The sequence below is a fragment of the Rhinolophus sinicus genome, linkage group LG03 (genome assembly GCF_036562045.2).
Source record: "Rhinolophus sinicus isolate RSC01 linkage group LG03, ASM3656204v1, whole genome shotgun sequence".
Lineage (NCBI taxonomy): Eukaryota > Metazoa > Chordata > Mammalia > Chiroptera > Rhinolophidae > Rhinolophus > Rhinolophus sinicus.
In genome coordinates this window covers 169,529,166-169,546,989 of record NC_133753.1, presented here as the reverse complement: position 1 = coordinate 169,546,989, position 17,824 = coordinate 169,529,166, and the positions used below count along the sequence as shown (strand labels likewise).

The window sequence follows — 17,824 nt, the reverse complement described above, 5'->3', positions numbered from 1 at the left end:
AGAAAAATCAAACATTAACATGTGATATCATTGACAAAGAATCTGCTTCAATTTGGAATAAATGTTGAGACTCTCAAATAATGATGATCGACACATAAATCGAAGAGCTCAAGCATCTCTCAAGTCTTGGACTGCCAGAAATCAAACATTTGTTTTCGTTTCTCTTCACTAAACATGATACTTGAGGAAATCAAGCTTACCCTCAATCATTCTTTTTATAGTAACAAGTTCAATTAGAATGTAGAACTCCCAGGGCAGGGTGACAGTAGCTACAACAGTGCTTGGTACATAGCAAAAAATCAATAAATATTTGTTGACTGACTAACACAATGAAAGAATGAATCTACCTAAATTATCTCTCCTTAGGAGAGCATGAGGGTAAGCCTGATTTTCTCAAGAATGAGGACTGTTTAATTTTTATATCTAAATTAAGTTCTTAGTCTCTCCCACCTTCTTCATGACCAAAGAAACTCAGGCCCTCTTCCATCCACAGTGCTACTGAATATGTCACAGGTGTTTCCAAATCCGTCTGACTTACTTGTGTAGGTCGCTCTGCCTCCTTGGAAAGGTGGCTGTGCCCTATTGCCAGACCTAACTAGTTCAGGTCAGACTCACTTGGCTGCTGTGTGTTGCTCTGCCCACCTGCCTGGAGCTTTGAGTACACACAGCCCACCTCTGCACTGTTCTGGAACCTGCTGCTCTGCCCTCAGTCATTGGTTGTTGCCAGCTTACTTAGACATTTGCTCACATATTGCACCTCAGTGCCCGGTGTGCAGCTTTTTCTGTGACATAGGAAAATAGGACTCCCTCCCCTGTGTTTTGTCCTGGAAAGAGTTCTCATTTTGCTCTCCATTTTACAGAGAATCAAAACTCAACTCTGTCGATGGTTTACAAGATTCTTTGTGATTTGACTGGCTCTGGGTGTTTCTAACATCATTTTGCTACGTGTCCCTCACTCCAGTCCAGCCACACCAGTCAGCTTCGCACACGCTGTCCCTACCTCCTGGACTTCCCGTCTTCCAGATGCTTGCGTAACTCATTCCTTCATTTCCTTGAGTTCTTGGCTCGAATGTCATCTTTTCAGAGATGGCATCTAAAAACCATTCTATCTTAAATAGAGCTGCTCTTGACCCAGGTCACTGTATTCTGTTCTCCTGCTTTAAAGTTCTTAAGAGGATTTGTGCTGTCTGGAATTATCTTTTATGGCTCTTTATTTTGTTTATTTTCTATTTTCCTGGGAAAAAGAGACAACCATGAGAGCAAGACTTTCTTTTATTATCAATCTATTTTCTCACTACATTAGCAGGTATAAAAATAGCCACTCAAAAAATAAATCAATAGGTAGGTCGGTAGACAGATGATAGATAAATGCTACTAATGCATCCTAGTTCATGCAAATAAGGGGATGCAAGTAGATCCTGTGATATGGGGGGAGGGGTGTTCCACCTAATTGCAATACACTTACAAATCCATTTCAGTCTGACCTGAACACTACATACAAGTACTTAAAACTGAAGAACATCTCTCAGTTTTAAATTTAAGATAAATTTAAGATGCTGGGACTATTCTTGATTTTATCACTGACATAAGGGTGATTCTTTATAACTAATAATTAGTAAAGCTCTTCTTTATATGGACTATTTAGAATCTACAGCTTAAATTGCAGATCCCTGAGTCACGTAACTGTCGAATGAATATGGGTCCGGATATAGTGAAGTTCTAGATCTTGGTTTATTAATTAATGGATTGCTCATCATATATTTCTCATCAATAATCAGTACAAAAAGTGAAGACTACATCTTGTAATTTTGAGAAAACACTTCTCAACAGATTCTGCATGGTAATCTTTTCCTGTTTTTCAGTAACATCAGAACTGCAAATGCATTATTTTTTTCCCTTGCAATGATGAAGAATTCTCCTGGACAATATTGAAATAACTTATCTGTCTTGTCTTTTTATGTATGTATTTTGTCTAGGCCAGTTCTTTCAATCATAGCTGTTTGAAAATGTACCATAATATTTAGACAAATTGCCAAACCAGTTAAATTCACATAAAAAGAAATTCAAATTAATGTAACCAGTGTGACAAGTCCAAGCTGAGCCACTCATGTGAATGAATTCCTTTGCTGTCACTTTTCCCCAGGTGCCTTTTACATTAGTTGATTATCCCCCTTTTTAAATGAGGCAGGAAGGAGGAATTCTGTTAGGGCCAGAGTCTGAAGGAAGAGACCAATGAGTGTAGTGAAAAAGCATGTATTCCTGGTTTCAATCCTATGAACTATTTGATTAATTTCAGAAGTTGGAAACTAATGGCCAGCCAGCTCTCTGGGCATCATTGGGCATTAGTTCCCAATAACTGTCAGCGGGAATTGAGGAGCAGCTGTGTCCCTTAGACAGGGTAAGCTTTCCCTATTTCACCAGAGGCAAGCAGCTGCCTTGTCTTACACTTGGTCTAACTAACACATCGATATTACTAGATTGGGTCCTGTAGGCATTTAAGTCTGCTCTCTATTTTGAAGTCATTTTGGTTAGACCAGACAATGGTTGGGTAATATTCTTTCATCAAATTGATTCCACTTTTTAAAATTTATTTTTCAAAAGCTAGTTTAACTTGACAGCTTTAAGCTGTCATGTGCTTATTAAAGAATTTTCTATGTGCAGTCAAATTTATATATGAAACAGTATATTTAGAGAACAAAGTTTTCTGATTATTCTGATTGATTTAGTTGACCCTGATAGTAACAGTGAATTTTTGGTTTCAAAAGTTGGTGAAAGATTTTTCTTGCCTGTCACGTTAAGTGGAATATTTGTAAATTATATTAAATTATGATTTGACACTCAAGATTTTTTTGGATCACCATTGTATATTCAACTGTAATATGCTACAAAAAAGCATGACATAAGGCAATGGATTTGGCTGACCTGCATGAATTCTGTAGTAGAGTTATTTTTTAGAATAAATCTCAGATTCATCATTTCTCTTGCCACTGAACTCTTCTGCACCAAGTTATCGCACACTAGTGAAAACAATAAGCTATTTAAAGGCTTTGATTAGCTGTGTTTTATTATTATTAATAAGATGGGTTATAGATGTTTGGTTAATTGGTTGTTTATATTATATACCATGTTTTTCCGAAAATAAGACTGGGTCTTATATTAATTTTCGCTTCAAAAGACGCATTAGGGCTTATGTTCAGGGGATGTCATCCTGAAAAATCATGCTAGGGCTTATTTTCTGGTTAGGTCTTATTTTCGGGTAACACAGTAGATTTAACACCCTTCTCACCAAGGTTTGTCCTAGATTTTCTAAAAGAAATGAAATTTTACAAATGAAAACTCATAGACAGAGAATGAGTTAACTTATTTACCATCTCTTTTATCTTTAAATAAAGAAATAAACATTTTTAGGAAGCTATAGGTTTAATGTTCCATAATTGGACTACAATGAAAATAATTAGCAATAAAACAAACAAGCTGACGCATCACAAATACTTAGGGATGGCATTATTTTTTGTGAAGTTAATTGTGAAATAAGCAACTTCTTACTTTTTTCATGCAAGTTAAATAATAAGTCTACCTTTTTCTCTGTGCTCCAAGTGGAAACTGGCAAATTATGAATTTAATCTAGATGATGTTTTTGTTATAATTTTAAAGCTTTTTCTTATGACTAGTAAATAAATAAAAATAGAATGAATATAAATAAGACAAGGTGTTAAGGGTTTGTGGAAGGTGAGCCACATACTTCTAAGTTTCTGAGTTTATCAGAGATATCTGCTATGATGGGTGAGATAACTTTACAAGCTAAATTCAGCTATACAGTAAATGATGTACTACAAAGAAAAACACATTGCAAAGCAATGAGCCTGTTTCCTGTTTATACAATTGAAAAGATTATGTGCAAATATAATGAATCTCTTTTGTTCAACTTGGCATAATACCATTCTTTCTGCCACACACTCTTCATAAGTTTTTATGATATGTAGGTGTGCTTTAATGCTTTCTTATTATTTAAATACTCTGTTAAATAATCAAGTGAGTTCTTTGAGAAAAGCGGTTCTTTAAAAACAAGTAGATTATTGATGTGTCACAATGTTCCAGTTTATTTTACATACTGATGAAGTTATAAATGGATCTAAATTAGTTTTAAAAGCATCATTTCAGGAATAAAGGTAGATAACCTTTTTTTTTTTTAAATTTACATTTCAAAGAGATAATTAGGTATCTTTTGGTCAGAAAATAATTGCTTATAGAATTAAAAGATCTTAGAATTATATAGATGTCCAAAATTAAACTAAATATATTTTCTTATAAAAATATAGTTGTGTTAGAATTCTTTATTAGTTAACATGGGCAGTATCTTAATTATTCATATATATTGAAATTAGTCACCAAAACCCTAGTATTTATCACATCCTTGCCTGAGCCATGTGGGATTCTTTTACTTGTCCTTTTCCTTTTTCTTTTTTACTGATCTTATTATAACACCTTTTCTGCCACATAAAAAGCTTAATCCATTAGACTCAGTTCATCCTCTTATATAACAAGAGCTTCTTGAATATGAATCTATGACCCAGCCTATTAGCCACTTTGTGTTAGGTGCATCTTCAGTGGGTTCAACCAGCTTATAATTAATATGTTAGAAATATCTCAGATCATATTAATATGTAGAAAATATGTCAAATCCTACAGATGTCCACTAAGCATCTTCTATGTTCGTATCAATCTCTTAGTCTGCACTTTGGGTTGTGGGAAGCAGAAAAAACTCACTCAACCAGCTGTTAACCCACTCAATTCTATTTTCCATTAATCTAAATATTTCATAATAAGATATCATGAAGAACCTTGTAGAAAGCATTGCATAAAATGCATGTATCATCTCCAAATGAAATAGTGGACAGGTATATGTACATAGCAGAGTTTTCAAATTTCTTTTTTCATGATATGTCATACATAAAAGAAGAAAAAAAGAAAAAAAAAGATTCATGTGTTATGTATGACTGGCTTTCATTAAGCCAGTGCTTGTTCCGACCAACCACTGCCTTTTCTCAGTGCACACAAATAACTTCTTTTATAATTTAGTGCAGAGTCTTTCTTCGAATTAAGATCAAACGTATCAGGTTGTAATTTGCAGCATTTCTTCATTCTCTCTTTGTAAATTCATACATTATTTACCTATACTACAGACAAGCAGCTCTTCCCCCATTTTCATGGTCTATGAAAGGTTCTGTGCAATCAATCCACCACCTCTTTTTCAAGATTTCACCATTTTAAGGTGAAATTCACATGGGCCAATGGTCAAGCTCATTTGGAGTACCAAAGTATTGACTTGGAGTTCAATTTCCCTACAGTTTATTCCAGTCTATTCAGTTTGAAATATTTCACCTTCATAGAAGACATTATTACACAAGACTGAAAGTATTCCACTTACACTCTGTCATTTATTATCATTCTGTGAAATCCAAATGGAGGGTCTATCCACTTTCTGCTCTTTGCTCCAACTATTACTAAATGCCATTAATGTTTCTCTCATTCTAAATGTTATTTAGATGCTGTCTTATTATAGATCCAGTCCTCTCACTAACTTTTTGCCTAATCTTTGACAGATATTTTGAACATCTCTTTTTAATTCATAATGTATTCATGTATTTATAACTGCATATAAAAGTACATTTAAAAGTGATGCATTGCAAAATATGATACTGTAATTAATCAGTTCTTTATTCTTCACTTAATATAGACAAGTTGCTGTAAGTGTGGTTGTGAATGGATGTTGCAAAAATGCCAGATACATAAAGAAGCAAATAATAATACCTGATTGCATATACTAAATATTAGATATCTGGTAGAAGTTACAACTGTTACAGGAATTATTGTAATAGGTTATTATTAAAAAGTTGGTAGAGGGGAGTCTGGATGGCTCAGTTGGTTAGAGTGCGAGCTCAACAACAAGGTTTCTAGTTCAATTCCCACATGGGATGGTGGGCTGCGCTCCCTGCAACTAAAGATTGAAAACAGCGACTGGACTTGGAACTAAGCTGTGCCCTCTAATATTCCCCAATAAAAAATTAGAAGAAACAAAAACAAAAAACGAGAACTTCTAAATTCTTAAAAAAAAAAAAAAAAAAAAGTTGGTAGAAACATACCAACAAACTTATAGTTTACTTACAAGATGAGAAATAAAGATCTTAATAAGAATATAGCTTAGCAAAAGAAATGGTACTAAGAATTTAATCAATAGCTGGTTATGATAAAGAATATAAGTTTTCTTTGGAAGAAACAAAGCTGGCTTCAAAGACATCTAGTGACAATACTGAATGGCCTCAATGGCAGAAATAACCCAAAGAAGAAAAGGCAATCTGCCTTTACTGTATTAGTTATTTGGCTCCTATCTCTTACCTCTATGTCTTTTTGGTCTTTTTTTCATTCTTCTGTAAAATAATATTTATCCTTCCTTTTGTTTCTCCTTCAAATTTTTTGTGATTTAATTCCTGTTGAACACTAACCCACTATGATAATGAGTCTGTTCACACAATGCATGAGGATACAAATTACATGACAGAATAATACATTAGAAGACATTACAACATGTCATTCTCATACACTTTCATATATAAACTGCATCCAGCTCTATCATTTATACGGTTTCCATGTTTATACGTTTCATTGTATAAAAATCTATGTGTTTGAATCTCTTTTACATACTTTCCTAAAGAGGTATTTTGAAAAGTTCTAATTGCCTGGTAAAATATTTTTAAAAAAATTGTAGATAAATAACACTGATGAGTGAAATGAAAGTTATCTTCAGGAGAATAACTTCCATAAATTTTATAGATTAATAAGAACTTTAATTTGACTTGCCTAATATTTACTGATTACTGACCTGTGCCAAATTTCTTTTTTTTTTTCCTTAAGAATTGATAACCTAGTTGAGAACAGAATTACAAAAATGCTAGACAGAATGTAATCATTAATTAATGGAGTATTAATGCTTTAGTTTTAGTTTGGGAGCAGTGCATAGCTAATAATGGGTACCACCTGAAATGGCATTTTTCCTAAGCATCTTATAATTCCATTTAATTACATACATTTTAAAAAAATATGAATCAACAGCTGGACTTAATATACTATACATATATATACTATACATATGATATATATTAAATCATAAGGACAAAAATACAGTTTATGGCAAATTGAGATGGTCAGCTGAATTACGTCCTCAAATTTATACACCTGAAAATAAAAATTTTCCACCGGAAACCTTTCTCTAACTTGTAGGAATAAGGATCTTAGATTACCACATTACAAAGGCTAGCACAAATATATACATCAATTGCTTTGGTGGACATTAAAAGTAGATATTATAATTAATATCTTTTTCTATCTTTAGAATGTATTTATAGAAAACAATTTTGACTTTATGATATACCCTAGAAAACGTTATTGGAATATAGAGACTATATTGTGGTTCATGATTATATATCTTTTTATTAATTACGAAGATATGATGGTGAAGTCTCAATTTTTTCTATGTAATTTCTCATCATTATCAAGTTTATACAATCAAAACAAATGGTTGTAGCCCACAGATGGATATGCTCTATACATGGAGTATGAGACTGCAGGTTGCACAGCAGAGCCAGGTGTGAATTAACTCTAGTTTAGGTGGAGCCATGTTTCTGAGGCACCTGGCTGGTAATACTAGAAGAGTATTAAATGGGGGTTACACTGGACCCATTTCTATATTCTCAGAGCACAGAGAAGACCAGCCAATGATTCTAGTACATATTCTTAAGATCTTATCTGATAAATTGCCTATGCTAACTGGCATGAATGGTGCTTCTTCTAGCCATTTGTTGCTTAAAATTTAAGAGCTAATATATACAAGGGGAGAAAAACAAAAACATGTTTGGAACTTATGGATTGGCCTTAGTACTGTGAAGGCAACTGAATGTAGCCATAGCCATTATGTAATTTAAGTAATATCCTTTATCCTTCTTGATATGGAAGTATAATTCATGTTAAAGCTTTTATAATAAACATTTTATTTGAAAAACAATACCAGGTTAGAATCCATTTCCGTAGGTTTGTTGCCATAAAAGAATATACATCTGAGGAGGAAGAACACAGTATGTGAATTGTTTTTCGTTTGTTTGTTTTTCTGTTTTTTTGGTTGTTTTTTTTGTGATGAGGTCTTGTTTCTATCCAATAGAGAGAAAGTGACGAGTCTGGTTTTCCTATTAGGCAGAAAATGGATGGCTAAGAATTACAATGCTCAGCAGGCTGCTGACCTACTTTGTTGTTATAACTCACAAGACTTACGAATGCATTTTTTTCAGTAAAACTACATAGTGACTTGTCAGCAAATTAGTTACCTTTTGTCAAGACTTAAAAAAAAAAAAAACTAAGGTAATACATTCTATTTAGGAAAAAAATCAACAATATAATAATGGAATTTCTAATTTATAGAATTTCAAATCTAAAATACATTGCTAGACCTCAAGAGAGAACTATATTTTTAATTAAGATATTTTAGCTTCATTGCTTAGTTATATTATCTTAGTTATATTACTTCAATCGACCATTATCTAAGGAGTTAATTGGGCTTTGTAAAAGAAAAAGTGAACCTATTTTAATTTTGTCTTTATACATTTGCTAGACTATCAATAGATAATGTAATCATCCTAGTTTTCAAAATTCTGCTTGTGTATGGAAACTTGCAAAAGGATAATATATATTATTTTTTTCAAATCATTCACTTAAAATAGAAGATATCAACAAATAGCTCTTTCCACTCTAACCCCCTCCCCACACCAGCACACATTTATTGTGACTTTTAAAGTTTTTGAGCTAGATGTGACTGACATGTCTCACTTCGCACTCTTTGTTGAAGTTTCCTGATGCAAAACCAGCAGATAGCAGTTGAAATAAATGTCCACCTATTTTGTGTCTCCCAGCCTTTAGTTTATGCTCCTTATAGACTTTATCTCAACTCACACGAGGCTGCCACGAGCATTCCATTGCGTGAGTTAGGAAAAGTAGTACTCTCTGGGTGGCTATATTAGAAATAAAAGAGGCTGTATGAATGGCTGCATTTTCAAGTGTACATAGCTTGGCAAGCAGAAAGGGCAATATTTCACTAGCACTTGCTGCCTGGCTCAGAAGTCTTTGGGCAGTGAATACATTTCAGAAGCCTTGGTTCAAATTCATATTGTCTTTTGCACATAATTTTCGATTAAATTGGATTATAAATTTCTTCAGAGCAGAGTCCACATTTTGATTATCTCTTAGTTTTCAGAAGTTAGAAAGACGTGGTATGAATGAAATCTTGTTAGAACTGTAAGCATTTTGAGGGCAGGGACTTTGTCTCATTCTCTGCTGTATGTTCAATGCCTAAGATAATGTCTTGCAAAATGTAGGAAAAAAATACACACTTGTTTCATAGTTGAAGTACAGAAAAGTTAAGTGATTTGCCTAAAATCACAAAAGTTTAGGTGATAGAAGCAATTCTGAAATTATGATCCTAAATTTAATTCTGCCAGTTTTTTTCCCTTCCCTATTTTGCTATCTTGATGAATTAGGACACACTGTGTTACATTGGGGTTACAAATTAAAAGACTTGCCTCTGGAGAGGAACCAGAGATTTACACACCAGCTTTTAAATGCTTAGATCTACAAGTGAAAAATGATACTGCTATTCAGACACCATTGACCATAACTATCACTAGGCCCCATGCAAGTGGAAGAGAGCTGGAAATGTACATAGTGTGTGACTATTTGGTTATTAGTAAGTGTTCCTGCCGTGTTGTCTCAAATGGAAATAAAATTTGGCAGTTACCTAGATTTTCCAATGAAATCCTTTATTTTCGCTACATGGATTTTATTAATTAGACACTTCCAGATATTTTATGTGTCTTTTTTTGTCTGATATTCTTAGTATGGTTCACACTTCTTTATTTTTTTCTGGAATATATTGTTATCTTATTTAAACAGAAGTGAAGCACATTAGAAGCTCATTAATTTGTACTTCATGAATTTTGAGTATGCTATATTGCCCATAAGTTGGCTAATGATTACTTATTTTTGAAGATATATTAATAATTTGATGTACAAATTACTAAAACAAAAACTACCCATGGAAGAACATTTAAAATATAATAACTCCTTTACACATAATTTTCAAATACTGTTGATAATTACTCTTTCGATTATAAACAATATTTATTTTATTAGCAACATATACAAGGTTGGAATAAGATCTGTGGATATGTGAATACATATAAGGCATGTTACCTTCCCTCTAGAATGGCATCTTTCAGGATGAAATAATGCATAGGTTCCTTCAAATTACAACAGAATAAAACACAATGAATGACCCTTAAAATATTTTGATTATGATATTACTTAAATAAATACAAGTATAACACTAGTAATAAGTTTCTTCTTTTCTTTAAAATTTATTGGGGTGATAATTGTTAGTAAAATTACATAGATTTCAGGTGTACAATTCTGTATCACATCATCTATAAAGTTTCTTTGTAGATCTTGCTAAAACAAACACACATTTATAAATCAAATACTAACAAAATAATAAAAATATTATAATGTAAATTTATTGTGCTGGATGATGTTTTGCTGACACCAAATAGTTACACACAATGTAAATATAGTGCTGTAATCACACCAGTTATTATAGTGTGTGGTCTAACACCATATAATTGTGTGATATATAACAAGTGATTAACTTTTCCAACCCATTTCTCCTTTTAACTATGGTGAAAATTTTGTACCACATTTAATATGAGATCATTTAGACTTAATTTGGTATAAATGGATCATTTACTTATTAACCCATAAGCCAGAATTATTTTAAGTAACATCTCACAACACAAAACACTTCAACTATAAAAACAAATCCAGACTCAAATTTAAGGCATTCAAATGATCCTAGATTCACAATATGCTTTCATACTATTGCCAGTATTTACAGGATTGCTGGGAGAAAACTTGTGGACTCCCTGAGAGCTGACTTCAATTAGAGAAACATGGCTCCAGAAACATATTATTTAGCTATGAATCCTTTATCTATTCTGTAAAGCCATTCCCTAAATTACATCAAAATTAATATGCAAGTTCAAATGTGCCATAGTTTTCATTTTCTTAAAAAAAATTTTCATGATATTTGTAATTTGAACCAAAAACCATTACCTCTAACCTCTTTAATAATGAACTAAGACAATTACAGTGTGACATACCTAAATCATAGTCACAAAATATCATGGGAATGACAAGATTTTCAGAATTAATTTATTAGACATTAATTATCTGACTAATCCGAGATTTTCACTCAGATAGAATTCTGTCATTCAAACATCTCTTGAATAAAACAAAAGCAAATATTACAAATGCACAGCAAGATTAATCAACTTGCATTTTGCAAGTCAGTGTCTCCTATCTAACCAATTCAAGTAACCCACCATGGTCAATATTAACCTTTTAAAAGAATAACATTTAAAGAATTCTTTTAATGAAAAATTTATAAAGACTGCAAAGGAAATAGCTGAAATGAATTGAACTACTTCTATAGAATGAAATGAAGATTAGAAAGAAGTAATAGAAGAATAAATGTATCAAATTACCCGTTAAAGATATAGTATAGTTATAGCATTAAGTCTGAATTTCTTATCATAGGACATATACGGATAACTAGCTAGTAATATATAGATATAGATAAGCATACACATATAAATGCAAATAAAGAGGTTTTAATATATATATATATAAATTAATTTAATATATATAAATATATATATAAATGCAAATGTAGTTAAGAATTTAAAATATATAGAGAGAGATAAGGATACAGATATAAATGCAAACATGGTTAAGAAAAATTTAAAAATGATATTTAAGGATATAAATCATTTAAAATGCAAGATAGGAAAAAGAACAAGGCACAAGGAATTCACCAAACACCCTGTTCTTTATGAAAAATAATTTAGTATTAATGTCATGTTGACACTGCATAATTTTTAATCCCATAACCAAGAATGATTAGTAATGTGTCCTGCATCTATCCTGGCCTGGGTTCTCAATTTTTGCCTTCCCATTTTGATTTTGTTTTTCTACATCTACATCTCATATCAGTCTTGCCATTTTTTAGTGTCAGACCTCAAATGCTGATCTTTGAGTGAGTTTCTACAGCAACTGGAGTGCTGCGACTACAGATTTCATCTTTTGTAATTAGTTTTTTTAACTGTTCTTTGCAATCTGTGCAACAGAAAACATTCTAGGGTAGTTTAGAACAGAAGTTATGGAGTCAGATAGATATGCATTCCGATCTTGGTTCTATAAGCCATACTACCTGTATGGCATTGGACAGTTAGTTTAACCTCTAAAATTTTCCGTTTTCTGAACTGCAAAATGGGGGAAAAAGAGCTTTCCTCTTTCTGTTGCTGTGGGTGCCAAATAATACAGCATATTTCAAAGCACAGGGCCTTGTATATAGTAAGCAGGATATATAAATGTAGGTTGCTTTTTCCTTATATTGGATTGTCTCTTCTCCTTGATAGTTCTCTTTGTGTGTAAATACACTTTGCTTTGTTTTGTTGTAATGGAAAGTTTTCTAGAAATCAATAGCTTTAGGACAGACAATAATATCTCCAAGGTCAAATGACACCACCAAGATTCTCTATGGATACAAAAATGTCTTTTTCATGGTTTTGATCTCCTTCATATCACTAATATTCACGATTTAAAAATATTTTTTTGGTCTTTATAATTGAACATAGACTTGACTGTTTCCAGTCCTCTATGTTAGAGTTAAACATGGAAATAACATTAAATAAATGTGAAAGAAAATAAGAGGCAATTTCATAAGTAAACTTGTAGCCAACAATTAAAAAGTCCCAAGAAGCAAACTGCAAATTCAGGCAAGCTATTCTGCATAACATCAGGTTATAATAAAGGTTTGATGATGTTAAATTCAACACACACACACACACACACACACACACACACACACACACAAATGAGTATATGCAGACATTTTAAAGAAAAATGATCAAGACATTAAAATTTTTCTTCAGTAAATGTGCTTATCACTAGATATATTGCCCTACATTATATTTTTACAATTATATGCACTTTATAGATAGCCCAAAATAATCTCTTTACTCTTTCAGTAAAGACACTTGCTATTTTTAAAAAGCATACTTAGGTAAATTTTAAAACAATAGTTAGTTATTTGCAGACTTAAATATTAGTTAGTATCAATAATAGATCATTTTTTGGCAGTAGTGGTAGTGTTTTTATATTATTCACTCAGTCATTATAGAGCTGTTGCTTTTTCCTCCTCTCCCCCAAAATATTTAAATACAATCTTTATGTTTTGCTTCTTTAGTGATAAATAAAAGTGACAGGTCTATAATCAAAGTGACTTTACAGATTTAAAAAGTGAACTGAGCAAAGTCCTTGCTTTGTTTTTTTAGATATAGAAACTCCCCTATAGAACTTCTCTCAAACTTTCGTTGGTGAGTAACTAGGTTAAAACAAATTACTGTGTCAGGCACCATTCTAGGCACTGGAGATATAGTACAGAAACAATAGACAAATTCTTTGACCTAATGGAACTTACATTCTGGTGGGGAGATACAGAAAAATATAAATAACAAATGTGTGTGTTTGTCTGCCTCAAGCGTGCACACTGTACTGCTAAATTTTTAAAAGATAAAATACAGAGGGTGCCAAAAAATGTATATATGTTTTAATACAGAAACAATCATATTAAAATTGTAATACTCAATATATAGCAATAACAAAAGTTGAATACAAGTCATGTGTATAAATTTTTTTGGCACCCCCGGTATAAACCAGTTTGGTGATATATTAGATAGGGTGGTTAGGAAAGACTTCCGTGAGGCAGTGACATTTAAGCAGGTATGAATAAAATGATGGAGAGATCCAGGTGAATATCAGTTCTCAAAGAAAGGAGTGAAAGGAATAAATAAAAATGGGAGAGAAAGAGAGGGAGTGATAGGCAGGGAGGAAAATATTAGGTTGGTGCAAAAGTAATTGCGGTTTTTGCTATTTTTAACCCTTTAAACTGCAATTACTTTTGCACCAACCTATAGATGAGAAAGAAGAAAGAAAAAAAAAAGACCATACTTTTTTATTTTAATTAAAATTTAGTGTGGGTGACAATGGTTAGTAAAATTACATAGGTTTCAAGTGTACAATTCTGTAATACATCATCTATATATATCCCATTGTGTGTTCACCACCCAGAGTCAGTTTTCCTTCCTTCACCATATATTTGATCCCATTTACCCTCTTTTACCACCCCCCTTTCCCCTTATTCTCTAGTAACCACTAAACTATTGTCTGTGAAAAGACCATACTTCTTAACATGTAATGTAAATCCCTCTTTCCTTCAAGTACAAAGCCTGAGCTAAAGTTATTAGGAGAAAAAAATGTCCTAGGATGTCCAGGCCATTTCTACAATAATAACCCAAGAAATTAATAAAATGGTCTGGAAAAGGAGAGAGGGTGTTGAATTTACTCCAAAGTTAAATTTTTGTAAAAGTTTCATAAAATTTACCACCCATAATGTCACACATAAGAAATAAAATTTTAATGCCTAGTTAACTTAAACGACATTTTTAAATGTCAGTTTCTTCAACTGATGAGTGGATAAAGAAGATTTGGTACATATATACAATAGACTACTACCCAGCCACAAAAACATGAAACATTGTGGGTCTTGAGAGTATCATGCTAAGTGAAATGAGTCAGATGGAAAAGGACAAGAACCATATGATTTCACTCATATTTGGAATATAAAACAAAAAGCAACAAATGAACCAACAGAACAAATAAGCAAATAAATAAAAGAAACAAACAAACTCATAGATACAGACAACACAACAGTGATTACCACAGGGGACGGGGCTGGAGGGAAAGATGAGGAGGGTAAAGGGGTCAAATATATGGTGACTGAAGGAAACTAGACTTTGGGGTGGTGAACACACAAATACAGATGATGCATTGTAAAACTGTACACCTGAAACTTACATAATGTTATTAACCAATGTTACCCCAATAAATTTAGTTTTTTAAAAAGAAAGAAAATGTAATGCAAGAAGAAGTATAAGAACTTACACAACTATTTGTGAATATATATATATATATATATATATATATGTATATATAATACTCATTATTGTTTCAATTCCTTTGTGAATATTGCACTATGTAGATCAAAAGCTCTTAAACTTAATGTGAATATAGACATACTTAAATATGTAAATCAAATTTATATTTCACAGCGTTTTTTATATGTACATATTTTTTAGGGTAAAATTTAAAGTCTACCTTTTCCATAAAGTTTTCCTTGTTTTCCCTAGAAAGAAATACTATTTGAAATGTCATTGCATATTATACATATCTCATTTGCATTTATACTGATATACATGTCTCTATCTTGAACATAGTAAATGCTAAAATCAAGTCAAAAGAAATTATTCTAAGCAGTAGGCATTTTTTAAAGAATGCTGTGCTATGAATATATGTGTGCATGTTTGTACAATTTACCTTTGCAATAAAATGTCTCAATATGCACCAGAATAAGATATCTAAAAATAGATGCTATAACAAATACATTCCCAGGAACATTTCATGTAAATGAAATTTCGTTGTAGAAGAGAAACATAACATCTGATTTTAAATGCATGGAAGCAAAATTAAGTTTTCTGTAAATATTATGGAGGGAAAAATTTGATCAGTCTAACATAAACACTTAGAACTTTTTGGCAAAACATTGAAACGCAGAGTGTAAAATACTATGAATTACTTACCACCATTTCATTTAGCGACACCCAGCAATCCGGTGGGAAATCCTGCAGTAGTGGCACTAAGAACTGAAGACAGCCATCCCAGTGGCATAGGAGCAGCATCATGCCAATGAGGTTAAAAATTCTCACCACTGCACTGGCGAGATCATACGTCATGTGGAAAATCTGTTGACCAAAAAAATATAGAGTCAATTCTTATAATCAATTTTTTAGAAAGTCAAGAATACTACCAATGTCAGTAGGTATTGACATTATGTGGTGCAAGTATTAATTTAATAAATACATGAAAACTTTTACAAATAGAAACAGAGACTACTTTATCTTTACACTGAGACTTAGCACTCTGCTTTATGAATAATATAATCAATGTAGGTTCTCCACAAGGAACAGAAATAACAAGAATGCATTAAATGTACAGGTCATGTTTTAAAGAACATTGGTTTTGCCAGTGGCTTTCATTTACTGGTTTTTCTGGGCATTTTAGCAAAGCTGTTTTAGAAGGGGGCAATAGGGACCCTATTCTCTGCTTTTCAACCTTTACTAAGTCAATGGCCTTATTGAAAGACCAAAAAAATGAGCTGCGGATTGAAAACCATTAACAAGAGAAGTTTAACTACAAAGTGTAAAGTAAGATTGAGAATTCATTGCAGTTAACTCTTTTAGCTATACGAGTGGAGGCACTTCTTTAATTGCGTATATTGAACTTGAATAGTGTCCTTTGAGGTAACAGTTCTCTGGTTTTGGTTAAAGAAAAAAAATAAAAAAACAGTGGTGCAACACTTTTTTAAAAACTAAAATTGTTATTTCTACTTGTATTATTTGTACGGTAGGGGCTTCTCTTTCCTGTGAACCTTTCTTATTAGTATTTTCATGAAAGCAACAAATATGGCTAAATACAATAAGACACAATATCTTGAGATAGTTAAAATCACAGTTTGTATAATTCACAAAAAGAATAGTCTATTTTTGAAGTAAAAAGGACAACATATATTGAGAGATTATCAAACAAATAAAAAACTCTCAAAATTTATATTTTGATTTAGAGACCATATCTTTGTAAGAAAACTTCTATAATCCTTAAAAGATGTCTACTGAAATATATAGAGGCAAATATTACAGGACTGCTGGGGTTTTACTCTTATAAAATCACCAAATCTGTCTTTAATGTAATTGTTCACTTTGATTCATTTCTATTAGACGTTAATTCTTTCTTTAAACAATCTTCCTTTTGACATAGTAATTATACTGAGCAAAAAAATCCTCCTTTGTGGAAATGTACACACTGTTCTGAATTCCTTTTAAAAGTAAGATTGCGGTCTTAGACTTAAAGGCAACAGCTCATGTATTTTAATATTCAGACAGCTATACACACAATTTCTTTAAGGCACTAGTAATTTTATTTTCCCCTATGTTATTTTTAAATTTGGTTTTGTATTTGGCAAACCAACAGAAAAATCCTTTTGATGTTATTCCTCGTGATATTTCTTTGCCACTAAACTTATAAATAGAAATTACACCACCTTTTTCATCAATAACTTCTCATTAAAATAATTAAAATAGGATAAAACACATTAAAAATATTTCGAATATTACAGTAGAATGGATTTAAAAATTTTTGGTATAGTAATAGAATTCTATATTTATACCTAAGTATTTCCTGACAAAATAATTCAATATGTCTTTTTGGTAAGTGTTGCATTGTTGGGCAATAGTCTAAAGTTACAATGAACTTGTGGATTAAACAAGAAACTAATCACTTTCAGTCTGATTCTTTGAAGCAAACAATGACTATCTGACACTCTCTGCCAATGCCTATAAATTATGAGCATACAGACAGCAATCACCATTCAATTATCAGATTGTAGAGTGAGATTTGGGATGTTATGGACAACTAGGGCCGTTCTTAGTAAAGCTGACGATTATAGATTTTCTACTTTATTTTTTGGAATCAGGTTTTTGTGTGTCTGTGTGAA

The 17,824-nt window shown here is 32.0% G+C and overlaps 1 protein-coding gene across 1 annotated transcript in view; it reads right to left on the bottom strand.

Annotated features, from left to right (window-relative positions):
• Window positions 1–17,824, bottom strand: part of HCN1 (hyperpolarization activated cyclic nucleotide gated potassium channel 1) — a 344,964-nt gene that overhangs the window by 126,257 nt on the left and 200,883 nt on the right. The window contains exon 3 of the mRNA XM_019736249.2: window positions 15,855–16,016. Within this exon, the coding sequence (XP_019591808.2) occupies window positions 15,855–16,016 (162 nt within the window). The remainder of the gene's footprint in view (window positions 1–15,854; window positions 16,017–17,824) is intronic.